At 37.7% G+C, this 14642-nt stretch overlaps 2 protein-coding genes across 2 annotated transcripts; both read right to left on the minus strand.

Annotated features, from left to right (window-relative positions):
* Window positions 1-2722: 2722 nt before the first annotated feature.
* RBP7 (retinol binding protein 7, cellular) lies at window positions 2723-5602 on the minus strand. The gene is made up of 4 exons (XM_010005147.1): window positions 5530-5602; window positions 3651-3829; window positions 3287-3388; window positions 2723-2944 (listed from the first exon to the last, which is right to left on the minus strand). The coding sequence occupies exons 1-4, from the start codon at window positions 5600-5602 to the stop codon at window positions 2894-2896; spliced, it is 405 nt and encodes a 134-aa protein (XP_010003449.1). The 3' UTR covers window positions 2723-2893.
* Window positions 5603-8863: 3261 nt separating this feature from the next.
* Window positions 8864-11866, minus strand: NMNAT1 (nicotinamide nucleotide adenylyltransferase 1). Its single transcript, XM_010005148.1, has 4 exons — window positions 11749-11866; window positions 11083-11266; window positions 10271-10416; window positions 8864-9264 (listed from the first exon to the last, which is right to left on the minus strand). Exons 1-4 carry the CDS (start codon window positions 11864-11866, stop codon window positions 8864-8866), a joined length of 849 nt encoding a protein of 282 aa, XP_010003450.1.
* Window positions 11867-14642: the final 2776 nt, after the last annotated feature.

Here is a 14642-nt window from a genome sequence, read left to right on the forward strand (position 1 = left end):
TCTTGACTCGCCTGAGGTAAATTCTTGTTTCTTCTGTAAAACCGCAAACTTTTCTGCACCTGGTTCTTCTGTGATGCCAAAAAAAAATTACATTTTGTTTGAAGATAGTCATATTTTCCTCGTGTTTCTTTCCTCTCTGCCTCCAAGTGACACCCCAGCTGGGGAACAAACCAGCCAGGGTCTGTGGGAGCTTGGAGGGAATTGGATGCTCAGTTACACCACATGTAGGTGAAAAAGGATTTTGAGAAGCTTATTTTTTTGGAAGAGGACAAAAAAATGGGAGTTGCATCAGGAGATTTTTTTGCCCCGGGATGAAGAGTCATTAGACTAATAATATATGAATACACACTATGCACAGTGCAGCGTAGTTTGACTCAGCGAGTGAAAGAATCCCATAAAAGGAGGACAACAGGATGTTCTTAAGACATAAATTGGTCTGTGTGAACCAGGTATAGAATTAACACATTTCCATAAGCACTGCAGATAATTATAAAGCAATAAAACAGATCAATTTTTAATGCATATGAGGCAGATATGTTTCAGAATATATCTGTAAATACAGTATTTATTTATAGGTGTTTGAACATAAATGATGTTTTGTATTACTTAATGGACACTATTTCATAAATAATTGGATCATAAGTCTTTTTGTAGAAAATATGCATATTTTGATTTTTAGGACATGCTTCATTTTGTTCACCTGTCTGTGAAATACTTTCACACACGCCTGGCAAATCTTAAAATCATTATAGTACACAATGTCAGCATTTGCACTAAAAAACTCAGAGATTGGTTGATGAAAAAGTTTCACCATAAAAACAATAGTGCAAGATAATCAAAGTGTTCTGAAATACCTTTGCATAAAACCCTTTTAGTGGTTCTCTGGCAAGTTTTGTTCCTTGTCCCTCAGTGCAGATTTTCTTAGCAAATGCTACCCTAATGTCTTCCAGCCACCACTTTCAGAACATAAAAATGCTCCCTTGCTTCTTTCATCTTGCATTTCAAGATGTTTAATTTGTAGTTTGTGAAAGCACATAGATTAGCATATCAATCAAATTAGGAGAAGCAGTTTTGTCACTGTAGTAGCTTCTCTCATCCTTAAGGTCCCCAAAGTATCCTCAAGTGAATCCTTCACAGCAGTGCCTACTTTCCAATCAGCAATTTGAAGTATGAAGGTAGTAATCAGTAACTTCTGTATTTCTAACAGTAAGGACTTCCTAATAATAGCCTTACTAAGTAATTAGTACACTTTTAGACATACAGGTTTCTAAGGCTGCATTTTTCCAACTTCTATTTGGAGTCTGTAACTACTAAGAGAGTTCTTAAGGTCATCACTGCCTTTCTGTATTGCTTCTCATGCACATCTTCGTGGAGTGCACCACTTAAAAGCTGTGGAGTTGGAAAGTATCTGCAATATTTAACACTTTAAAATACTGTTGTTAGGAACCTCTACTACTTAGATACAAAACGTTCCAGAGGTGCCATCTAGCGGGGCAGCAAAGCCTGCGTGTCGCTGCATGTTAATGCAGTGATGCGACAGAGGAGGTCTGCTGCATTAATTTGTTATTTGTATTAGAATAACATAGCAACAGTAATTGTTTTCAAATCTAAATTAAAACTACTCAGTGCCAGAATTTGTTATTTATATTAGAATAACATAGCAACAGTAATTGCTTTCAAATCTAAATTAAAACTACTCAGTGCCATAAGAAAAACACCATCAGGATCCATAGAATAAATACCAGGTATTTTACTGCTAGTCCCCCACATTTTCCTACCTGTAGAAGGAATACTAGGTCTTCATATTTTGTAAACTAGCTTAAATTTATATAGTCCTCTAGTAACTTTAGGGCAGGCAATATCTGCACAGAAAGCCCTCCAAGCTTCAACAGATTGTGTCTGCCTCTGGAGGTAGCTCTAGGAATTCTGAACTAACAAGAATTATCAGAAAGGTGATGTTACTTATGTTTTTAAAAGTCATGCATTATTTTATTTATTTCTTTTTTACAGAAAGCAATCCAGTTACTAAGCTTAAGCTAGTGGAAGGAGTTGGTTAAGATCCCTGCAATGTTAATTTTACCAACAACACACAGCAATTCCTTCACATGTAGCTACCAAGTTGATCTGACCAACTCCATGTGTTTACACAAGGCAGAAAAAACCTACCTCTCTATGGAGCACTACACAAGGTCAAAAAGAAAAGCATTTAACCTAATTGAACAGATGTATGCAAATAAGTTAACTAAAGCAGCATTGTTTTCACTCTGAACATGTGCTTAAGGAGTTTAATTACTTTGCAGACTGGAATCTATATGGATCACTCAGACCTATCTTCATTGTTCTGGGATTTGATCACAGGCTGGTTTCCTCTGGTAAGCTGAACTTAATTATTTTGGGAACAAAGCAGCTATGGCACAAAACAGGATCTTACATCACATTTAAGATACAAGCCATTGGAGTTAACTAATAGTCTGCATATTCAAGGAAGTGCTTTAAATAATAAGTCTCTATCCTTTGTTGTCTGCTTCCTTTGTTGTTTTCTTCATTTCTCCAACATCATTCCCCCCGTTTTCTATGATGTTGTCTTCTGAATAGGCAATTTTTCTTGTTTTGATTTAGATTGTTATGTAACTAGAGACACAAGCTATATGTCCCTCTAAAAACACATTCAGAAGTCAGGTACTTAAGACTGGTTTGGTTTTAGGCATTTATTAACAAAAATCAGATTTTTAACACTGGCAACAGCAGACTTATTTCCTGAGCCAGAAACATCAGACCATTTAGGTTAATAGGTACACAGAGTAGGATCTGGTCCATGCAGCCATCACAGGACTCGATGTTGCATGGTCTCCTGTGTGTAGCTGTCTCATCCTATAGGAACCAGGACACGTGTTCAAGCTCTCTTGAAGACCTGTTTACATACCTGATTCTCACAACGAAGCTCCTACAAAACAGAACAAAAACCAACAACAAAACAGAAGTGTAGAAGTATATACTAATCAAAGGAACTGCTTCTGACAGTTAATATAGATCCTTTGCCATGACTACTGACCACCACTCTGCTGCCATGCTAATCTTTGTGCTTAACATTCTGAATTTAACTGTACATTACAGTGAAACTATGGAGTTGTTCCAGCTAGACTAAAATAGAGCAGAATGTGTTCACCATGTACCATTCATAACATATATTACAGCATTAGAAGCAGACTTCTGCATACCATGACCACATTATAAATCTTGGTTTTGTCATACAGAGACAGAATTAGTAGAAATCAGAAGTAAATACCAGGTGGAGGTCATCTCCTTCAAGCCAGTGAGTCCAGCCCCTGTTCTTCTTCTCACCAGTCTGGACACAGACAAGTTTGTCATTTTCCCAGGTAACTAGACTCTGTGGAAGATGAAACAAAGAAGTGTTTCTGTAGGTCTCAGTTCTGCAATATACTTCTAGGCAATGCCCTTTTTTTCCTGGATAAAAAGGGACTTAAATACCTCTCCTGAGGGAAAGTGGAACTCCTTATTTGTAACTAAGGCAGCTACCTCTACACTGCATTACAAATACTATTCTTCAAACAATTTCAGCTCAAGTACTTGGAGTGACCACGGCAACTTAAGTTTGTCACAGCCTCTTGATTTTGTATGTTCAGTCTTACCTTGCATTTTCTGTTATCCAGGCCCTTATTATCTTCTTCAAACTCTTCGCCAACTTTGAATTGAAGCAAATAATCTCTGAATGTGCTCGTGGTATGGATATAAAATGAATCACCATCTTGTTTGATCACTTTCTGAGGCTTCAGCACCTTTGCTATCTTGCGTGTTGCAAAGTCAATACCTTGGACAGGAGACAAAAAGGTCAGAGCTGTATTTCTCACCAGCTATTTTGACAGCCAGGACTTACCTGTACTACTAGTAGATGGATTTCTGAGATAGTCTGACCTTTTTGCTGTACAAGGTTTTTGTTGTTTGAGTGGGATTTTTTTGGTTGTTTTTGTTTAAAGCTTTATGTTACAAAGATCAAGTCATGTTCTTGTACATTTTACTCTTTGGAAACCTTTACTCAATTGTTGCACAACTCCTATGGCAGATTTCTAGGACTTAAATCCTAAACTGGGAGGAGTCCCTTTGAGAGTGTGAGAGATTAGTTTTCCCTCATGCAGACACCCCAAGCTTAGTCTTAAGATTTAACCCCTGCTTAGCTAGAGGGAAGAGTTAATGCCTTTTCTCATCCTTTGTCAGAAGAAAGGCATTCTGTAAAGTAACAAGAAACCTTTGCACCCTATACCCTAAATACAATAAAATGAAAGGCAGTCCTTAAATTAATTACTCAGCCTTGTTTTGAGGACATGCCACTTCCTATTAACACTTTTTAGGTGCAACTAAAACACATCACACTCGTCAAAAGATTTCCTGCTTATCTCTAATGATCCAATATAACAGAATCCTGATGTTCTTAAGAGTTTTTCCTAATTATCTAGGGAATATTTGTTTAATTAGAGGAAACCATGGTTACAAGGTTAGTTTGTTTTAGCAGAGGGTTTTGAATTCAATACTAGCAACAGCCATACTCATTAAACTTTAACATAGCTATAAGAACATATAAATACAAAGTATATTACTTAAGTATTCACACTAAGGAGTAAATTCTCATTGTAGGAGCACCCTTTTTTTTTTCTAATTGATAACAGCAGAATTAGAACCAGAGAAGGTTTTTTCACCAGAGAAGGGTTCTTTCACCATGTTAACAATACTAAATAGACAATTTAAGTGTAGATACAGCGAGAAAATTTCTTTTATTCTAGTTGTGTATACAGTAACCAGCAAGAGACAATAATACTGTCGTTGGCTGACACAAGTCAAAAAGGCAAAAAGCAGTGGGAGAGGGAGAACAGGCAGCACAGAAGGTTGCCTGCTGTCACAGTCTGCAGTGAGTTTTGTACAAGAAAGCTAATGAAGTACCAAGAACTTTCTTAGTTCCCCATTAAAGCACCATTAATCTCTGTCTGTAAAAGATCTGAGGAGGTAAGAGCTTCAAGCACTCCAGAAAAGGGACAGTTAGAGAGACTTATCAACAAATCGCAACAATGAGGGAAGTCCTTTGTAAGCTGTTCAAGATAAACTACACTAAGCTAAACAACTGTCTGGAAGGGGCAAATACCCAAGCACTTTGTTAACTAGCACTTAATTACCATTAGAGGTTCTGCAAGTTTGTGCTCAAGAGCAAGAGAAATTGAGCAGAGAGACCAAACTCTTCCCTGTTTCTGATGAAAACTATACAGAATTTCTACTTTTAACAAGTACTAGGCTTGAGAAATTTCTGAAAGCTGCAAGGACACTTGATTGACAGGCTGTAGTGCAGTTAATGCTGTCAGTTTATCAATTATCAAAGATCCTTCCATTGTTTTTCAGAGGAAAAAAAACAAACAACAAAACACTTTAACAATATTTAGGTTATAGAAGAACTCAGACTCCTAAAACTTAAGGGGACCTTGATGCGTGAAGTGAGAAAAGACAGAATCAGGGATTTTCACTTACCCAAAGCCACCATATAACCTTCAAAGTTGTCATTGCTGACAAGGTTCCAGGTTCCACTGAAATCCACAGGCATTGCCAGACGGTGGAAAGAAGAGTTACTCAAGCTCTGACCAAAAAGTAAAAATAAAGTAGTTTTTCAACCAGGCCTTATATAAGGCAGAGTGTGGGTGGGATTACATCCTAGAGCCTTCCTGATGGCGGGGAAGGGTCCTAGTGCTGAGCCAATAGGTGAGAGGGTATCTGTGGATCAGCTTCAGCTGGGCTGGAGGGAAAAGTTCACAATCTCTGAAATCTGTGTGTGGAGCAAATGTTAATAACCCAAGAGTCTCAGTGCAAACCAAAAACTGGTCTTAGACCATTTGTGTCCGACTTGTGTGCACGTAAGGAAATCTGTTACAGATTTTGTCATTATTACCATTCCCTGCATGTGTATTAGATAAGTGGCTTTACAATCTGAAATTTACATATTTGTTGAGAAGGTGATCTGCCCACTGTACATGTCTTGTATTTGAACAGACAGGGCTTAACTGTTGAACTGTGGATGTTCAGGTAATTTTAGAGCAGTACCTATGACACATCAATAGAAATAAGGATTTTATCTTGCTGGCAAATGTCTGCAGTGAATAGTAGGCAATAGCATTGTGTAGTGGTTATAACAGAAAGCGAAAGACAAACTTTGTTTCTATGTTACTCTCTGATGCGACTCTCAATACAGCTCTACCATAACAGTTTACTCTTTGTGTCCCTGTTTCTTTAATGCTATTTATATCCTAGTTAAATGACCATACATATATAAAATTCTTCATTTTCTCAGATGCCTTACCAGCCAGAAATATAGTATTTTAAAGAGAAAATTAAGTTTTCCTGAACTTTAGCTACATTTTTGGAGCTGACAGTTGACCTATATGACTCACAGAATCATGTGAGTAGGGAAGCAGGACGTCAACGCTGGTTTCCTGTTTGCAGATGGGTAACGTTGTCTAATCTATCCTAAACTAGGAATGGCACAGAGAAATGCAAATTAATATTTCCCCTGGGCCTAAATAGTAACTTTTCACCCATAAATTATTATGTGGTTATAGTAGTAAAGCATTGTTGCACTACTACTGACTCCTCCAAGTAAAGAGAAGTCAGTACTTGGATAAATCCTCTATAAAAGCCTGGATACAACATTTTAATTGAAAATGAAGATTATGCAGATTGTCTGCATCTCAGTGATGTAAAAAAAAAACACAACTTTTTTGTTGGCAGAACATCTGTGAATGCATTATAACTTTTATGAACTGCATGATTCACCAACTTTAATTCTTCAAGTATATAGATGTTAGATCTAGTTCCCTCTTGAAAATTTTATCTGGCCACACCACTGACTGTGATGCTGATATTTACAACAGATTGGAACAGTAGATGTGTATGCTTACTCCTAGTGTTGTAACAGGCAGGTTTCTGGATCCCACTGGTAAAACAGATCCATACTCGGCAGTCAAGTGTAGTTTTTGAACAATATTCTGTTTTGTACAGACAAAACTGTACTGACATCATTCTACCCACTTAAAAATTATGCAGTCATCAGACTTAAGATTTGGTTAATAACATGATGACTAAAATTAGCGTGTTACTTGCAATTTATTTTATTTAAAGACCCATCACACTCTAGAAATACATACCTATAACTACATTAAAACCCAGTAAGATATAACTGTTTGAAGACCAAAGCTTTATAAAGCATCCTATTGAATTTGCATCTTCTCTGGAATTACACAAAGTATATCAACACACACCAGCATCATTATTTAGAGAATAAACCTAGACTTAAAGTGCAGTTTTACTCTGAAAAGTGACCACATTAATAGGGTGCTTTCCCATTAGAAAGATCTGCTGTTTATTCAGAAGCACACTGGTTGACTTGAGGGCTGACAATAAATGTCTTGCCCTGTATTCTCAGTGATAAAGACAGAGAGCAAACAAAAGAGAAAAGTGGGTGTTGTCCTTTCCTACACACCATCAATATGACAGTTATCCTCAGTCATAGAAGTCTGATTGCTGAGGTGTCACAGGGGGTATAATTTAGCTTCAGTACCTTTATTACAATTGATGATAAATAAACTCAGCCTCATTAGCAAGGTGCAGTGTAAGCTTGCCTGAGCTCAAGGGGGAAAAATGGCAGACTGAGCACATTTGATGCAGGAAAGACCAAGAAAAAAACCCAGGAATTCTTGATGCCACTTTCTGTCACAGTTCAGTTTTATTACACTCATCTTCTTGTAGATTTTCTGTAGAGAGCCACCTTTATAGGCTGGAACTAGCAGAACAGAGATGTTCTAGTGTTGGTAGCTGCAGAATTTCATGTGGGGCTCGAAGTTTTCATGCCTGACACTAGCTTCACCACAGGTTACAGCTTTTCTTGAGAGTGTATCAGCTCCCCTGCTGGGTTTTGTATGAGCCTTGGAGGCCCTAGGGCCACCCATGATTTTCTGTGTTTAGCATCCAGCTTCCAGTCTCCCCCTAAGCTCCTAGGGGAGCCTAGACCTCTGCCTCAGCATTTTTGGGGATCCCCTGCCCAGGGAAGGAGGATGACAGGTTGTCACAATGATGATTCTGGAATATGTCCCTGGTTCTATCATTATGCAACAGCATCTAGGCTTCCTGCCCTGACAGTCTCACATTCACTGGATTTGTTGATCTGAAAAATGTGAAGAGTCACAGAGAGCGTATGAAAAAGCTATTGGCTCTTGATATAGCATCTTGGAAACCCAGACATTTTTGACACAAAATGCAAAGAAAAATGGGATGGTGGAAAAGAGAGGTAGAATGCTATCACCATTACATTCATAGTGCCTCTCCAGGTTTTTTTTTTTCACATAATGCAGGCAATATATTGTTAGATTCAAAACCAAATCTTTCTAGCAAAGAAAAACATTTCACTTATGTACAGTCTTAATATCCTACCATTTCTGCTCAACTCCAGTTACAGAAAACAGTTCTATATACATTTGGCTTAAATGTAAAAGCTCATTTATAATTTTAAATAAAGGGATGATTGTCCCAGAATCAGTGCAATGATACTATATTAACTTCTATCAATTAAATTGATAGCTGTAAATCAGTCTGTCCTTCTGTTAGAAACAGCGCTGAGCTTAACATCCAGCTCTGAAAACAGGAGTGGAAAAGTAAAGCAAAAGGCATTTCTGGGACTAAATTATATAATGGCAGATGAACAGGCTGCATATGTGAAAGGAAGGCAACTCAAAACAAACAAAACCCAAGCCCTAGAAAACACATTTTAATGTACTGAAGCTTCTTTCACAGCAGAAATTAAGTTGTATAGTGCCTGTTAGTTCTTGGAATGACTTGCATATTTCTGTAAGGGGGCCAGGACAACCCCAGCATTCCTGTCTTCACTCTCTGTACTGTACAGATCATGTTTTTCTATGTATGCTTGAACCACATCAGGCACAAGGTAGCGAATGCTCTGACCCCTCCGCAGTGCTCTTCTAATCTTGGTGGAAGAAATGTCATTTGTGATCCATTCTTCCACAAGGTGAATGTTATTCCTATGTCTCCACAAAAGATCAGATTCATAGATGAATTTCTGAATGTTGTTTCCAGCCCTACTGATGCATACAAGGCCATGATTTTCCACAATTTCAGTGATGTCCTCCAACTTCCATAGATTTGGGATCCCAAAAGATTCCAGCATGTCACTTCCACAAAGCAGTTTAACCTGTGGGACATCTTAAAAAGAAAAATAAGTGAGAAACAAGGCTTCGTTTAGGCCACCAGATTTTATCCAACTCAATGGGGATGTTTAATTTCTAGGCCACTTCTCTGCATCTTTGGTTGAGACAATGGAATGAAATAACAACAAGATTCAGAGTATGTAATTTATATTTAGTAGCCTCAATACAGGATTTTTGTAAAAAAATGTTATGGGAGTCCATTTGTTCAAAAAGACTGGAAAATTTATGTGCTCATTTAGCCTTGGGGTAAATCAATCACTGTGAGGATCAAAGTAAAAGAAAATATAGAGAACACTTAAGTGTAAAAGGATACTGTAAAGCTGTTAACTTTCATTCCAGATAGTTACAGAAGGGAAGCTAGGTCTTACAGGACAGGGAGCAGAGGGGATTTTGTAAAAGGAAAGAAAATACAACTAAAAAAACCCAGTATCTATTAAACTTTAGAACTTGGAAAGGCTTGAGGGAAAAAGTTAGAATATTTGCTAATATAAAGGATTAACGTGGTCATTGATCAAGGTCAGTCAAAGTCTATATATATACATATAAATGTACATGTTAAGCTAAAGAACTAAAATTAAGATCTAAAAGCAATAAGCAAAATAAATGCTACCTAAAATTACAAAACCAAGCTATGTCTTTTGTATGGTGTTTTCAATTACAATTTAAAATTATCCTGTATCCAGATACATTTTGAATTTCAAGACTTAATCCTGCCCTTTCTTTCTTCAGCAACTCATAATATGATCCAACATTCTCAGCTGTAACTACAATTTAGCAAAGTTATGCAGGTAAAATGAAGAGCTCAGACATGTTTCAGTTCAAATTTCTATTATCTTGACTATTTTTCATGCCCTAGATATTTAATCCTTAGTCTCCCTACAAAGCCTACATCTTTATGCTCTGGGATCTCGGGGAATAAACTTATTCATTGAAATCAGAACTAAGAACTAACATCTAAAAAGTTACTCAATAGTGCCATTTAATTTGCAAACAGACTTAACTTTTTATATCTGGACTCTGATTTTTCTTTTTAATGGGGTCATGTCTGTTTGGTTCATGTTTCCTCTTCCGTCCTGGCTTTGTTAAAGGTACAGCATTCTGCAGACTATTAGTAGGATCAGGAGATAAAAGCTTTTGATGATGGTACCTGCAAAACAATGTATTTTAAGTATGTTAAAAATGTAGAATATAGGGATCTACTAAATAATTGTTCACCACTTCCTCCTGCAGTACTTTTGCAATCCATTCAAGAAATGATCTGCTGGGACAGGGACTTGTAAGAGTTGGGTCACAAGATGGTCAGAATGCAAAGGTTTCAAAGCAACAACCACAAGGTTGGTTGGTTTCTTTTTGCTAAGAAATCATTTTAAAAAGAAGAATCTCAGTGAAGTAGAAGTTGCTGAAAAAGTAAAAAACTTTAAGCTTAAACAAATATATTCCTTCAAACAAGGCTCATGCCAGCCTTTAAATGCACAAATAGGCAGCATAGCACCCTCAGACTCAATAGAGGGAAGCCTGCATAGCATGGGTCCACCCTCTTGTCCTTCCTCACAAACACATTTTGAGCACAAAAACTGAACAAAGCCTAAGAAACAATGTATCTTAAAAATTGTTCACAGGGTCATTTTTTGTACGTTTAGGACTAATGGTGCAATCTTTCATTTATGCTGCTCATATAAATGGTACGTCTGACTTCACTGAGTCTATCCATTTGATTTGGGGCTAGCCTGCTATTATTCTAACTCGTCAGAGCTAACACCATCCTTATCCTTCTACAGGTTCTTCAGATTTTTAGGGTTTCACTAAAGAATACCTTAAAACTTTTAGTGTTTCCAACCACTCACTCTGGCTGCTTTCCCACTCATCAACTTCCACCCAGTCTGAGGTTTCTGTTGCTAGTTTTGCCATAGTCACTCGGTGATTCGCACTGATCAGACCTTTCTTCTTATATGCATCCCCTACTGGTGAAATGATCCCTTTGATTACTTTGTATTTTCCTGTGGAAAAATACACAACACACAGGAACACGGAAAGTGGTTGAGCAGATGTTACTTCCGCTGCATTGTGTTTAAACTATTACATAATTATTCCCAGTAATCCCTACAAACACCAGTGCCAGCTCTGACAGCCAGCCCAGTGGAAAAATACAGTGCACTTCTGTCACTATGCAAGGCAGCACAATTAAAGATTTAGTAACATGTATTAGAAAGATTTATTGCTGTAAAGAAAAATTTAAAAACTCATACTTGAACTCATTAAAATTAATTATAAACAATGCATATATAAGGCTGTTCTCTCATGTATTTGGCTTACACAATTTTGTGTGCTACATACAAACATACTGGCTTTGATATCTAATTAGTATCTCCAAAAATACCTGTCACGGTCAAACAGGCATTCATCTACACAAAACATGCACCTTAATACGTATGTGTCTGGTTATCAGAGCTGTTCTCAATGATATAAATCACCATCCTACCTGTTCCATGGAAGTAGTCTTTAGCCAGCTCAAACAGCCTTAGGTGCATGTTGGTAATGGGATTGAAGGACCCACAGGCGAGCAGTACTACTTCAGTCTTCCTCTCAGAATCATCCATAGCTACTCCTCACAGCTACAGAGCCAAGTGGAAAATGCTGGTGCTAGTTACTAGCTTCTACAAGAACAGATCAGATTAAAAACAAGTTATTCCTATTTACTGTGTTGCAAATAAGCAGAAGGTCAAATGGAACAATGTATTTTCCTTCCAACATTTCTGTGATTGTTCACATGATGCTGCATTCTTGTTTTTAAGAGATTAAAACCACAGCCTCTAGTTCTTTCTGCTTATTCCTGGTTAGAGATACAATGCATGGAGCACAACAGTAGCATGAAGTTGCAGAAAGGAGGTTGATTCTTCTATGGGGCTTCAGAAATCAAGGATGTAGAGAAAAGTGAGCATGCTAGGAAGAAGACATATGTACTAGATCAGTGAAGTCAAATTTGCCTTGCCCGTTTACTATCCAAGCAGCTGCAATTCCCTCCTATATGCAAGAGAAAACATCTTTTAAAATGAAATCACAGAAAACAGGCTGCTTGCCAGAAGAGAGGACAGTGTATTGCCTGCTCTGAAGAAAAGCAGCTCATGAAGAAAAACTTCATGAGGAGAGATTATATATCCTGATTGCAGGACAAACTTTATTAGAACTTTCTAGGTTTTTTAAGATGCCAATGTCAATCAACTGCCAGGAGACACACCTCCAGGGAACCTCCGTGTAAGAAACTTCCTTCTATTACTTACAGGGCAAGATAGAACTTCCTGTGACTGTTCCCACTGCTGCTGCTCTTAACTTGCAGCGAGTCTTTCTAGCAAGATCTATAGAATTAACATTATATTGTATTAAATTCTGGAAGAGATGGGGGTTGACGTTTCTTTGTTCAGGATTTATTTACATTTTATATGCTCTTGGTATGTGGGAAGAGAATGCTAGGGACTAAATGTGAAAACAACTTGTGCTGCAGGAAGTCAGTGATAGGTGTAGAAGTAGAACAGATGATAGAAGAGTGAATTAAAAAAAAAAAAGTTTAGTAAAAGCTGAAATTAAATACCAGATTTTTTTTTCCTTTTTAAAAATACAACAGCACTGTTCCAATTTTGAACTTCAGTTTCCAAAAGCTGCTTAAGAATTGATGAAAGTAAGGACATTTCTCTACTTTTTTGTTTCTACTCACACTCCATGGATTTTTTTCTTCTCTGTGTTCTTTTCTTTCAAGGAGAATATTCTGCCTTGCCAAGATGGTTTCCTTTAGCCTGGCCCTGAACAAATGAAAACTGGAATACGTAATGTGCCATTCTCTTGCTGTTTGTGAGATGTCTGAGACATCTGTGGTGAGCCCTGAATACTCTGCCATTATTTCTACAGCAACATCCCTGCCTGCAAAAATCCCACAAGGTCACTCTCACATTCTGTCTCCTTTTCAAAGGAGCTGAGTGATGTTCCAAGCAGACACAGTGGTGAGATACTATCACAGTTAAATCTAGTGACAGCTCCTATGTAGCAACATCAAATAGCCTTTGAATAAAAGGAAGTCTTGCAAGGGCTTGTATTTTGCAAGAGTTAGTACTTTTTTGTGCTTTCAAGAGTTTCACAAACTTTAAAAATGGTCTTTATTACTAAAGAGTAGTTCAGTGTTTGAAGGGTTTGGTGTTAGCTGGAATGCAGTTTTCACAGGGGCATCAGCTAGAAGAGTTACTATGGGAACAGGCAAGGAAAGCTGTTAGACCTGCCTTTGTAATGCATAAAGCCCTTTTTCCTACAGAAGGAGTTTCATACTGCACATTTCAAAAAGGTTTACTTTCTCAAAAAAAACACAAAACAAGGACAAAAATCATAGAAAAGTTTAAAATACATAATGCTTTTTCTGGAGTTAGAGCAATGTCCTTTTTCCTGCTGCTGGCAAAACTTAAAATTTTCAGAAGCAGGCAATTATTGCACAGTAAACTCACCTTGTAGCATTTAATAACTGCATAGAAATTGAAAATTTAAACATAATTTAATAGTTTGCACACACGCCTAATTTTCACTGACATCCTCTGCCTGTTTTCATAGAAAACAGCTGCGTGATTGATGTGGAGAGTGGAGGAAATGGCAGAGGCATCATCCCACGATTACCTTGCTGTTATGTCACCTCACAACCATCAGAGCTGGGATCTCTTTGTATGAAATTATGTTCCCACAGCTCTGTCTTTTTGGGGAAAGCACTGCAATTTGTGTATCCTAGAAGAGGAACAGGAGACTAGGTTCCAGTGATGATTAAAGCCCAGCCACTGCCTGAGGTGGATATGGAACTATGCCAGTTCTTCTTGTATAATAACATAAGTAGTTTTGATGAATTACGTCTAATTTGGCACTGCTTGACAACTCTAGTTATTGCAGTTTGGTCACAAGATCTAACCTAGCAGCCCAGCTCGTGCCACACAAGAGATGAAAGAGGTGCAGGTGTTTAGCTTCAGAAAACTGAGAACAGTCTTAAAATAATTAATGCTATCTTATGCCAAATGCTAAGTGAAGTATTAGTAAAGCCTCTCCACATAGATTTAAGATAGGGAAACAAAGTAAAATGGCCTTCAGTCAGACCTTCCATAAATGTAGGACATCCTGGATCATTTTCTCTTCATCTTCAGAAGGAAAAACGAGCTGCCCTGTGGTGTGTTCCTTTACATATATTGTTATATTCAATCTCATCATGCTTGTGCATAATTTAACCGATATTTAGCATGTGGTACTTGCAGCCCTGCTAGTGCTTAGCTGGACTGGACACATATTTGCACTAAAAACCACCCAGGTATGCCTACAGTTGGTCTTGAGATGGTTCTGACAACTAACCTGTTCACT

Source organism: Chaetura pelagica, unplaced genomic scaffold (assembly GCF_000747805.2).
Source record: "Chaetura pelagica isolate M959 unplaced genomic scaffold, ChaPel_1.0 scaffold159, whole genome shotgun sequence".
Taxonomy (NCBI): domain Eukaryota; kingdom Metazoa; phylum Chordata; class Aves; order Apodiformes; family Apodidae; genus Chaetura; species Chaetura pelagica.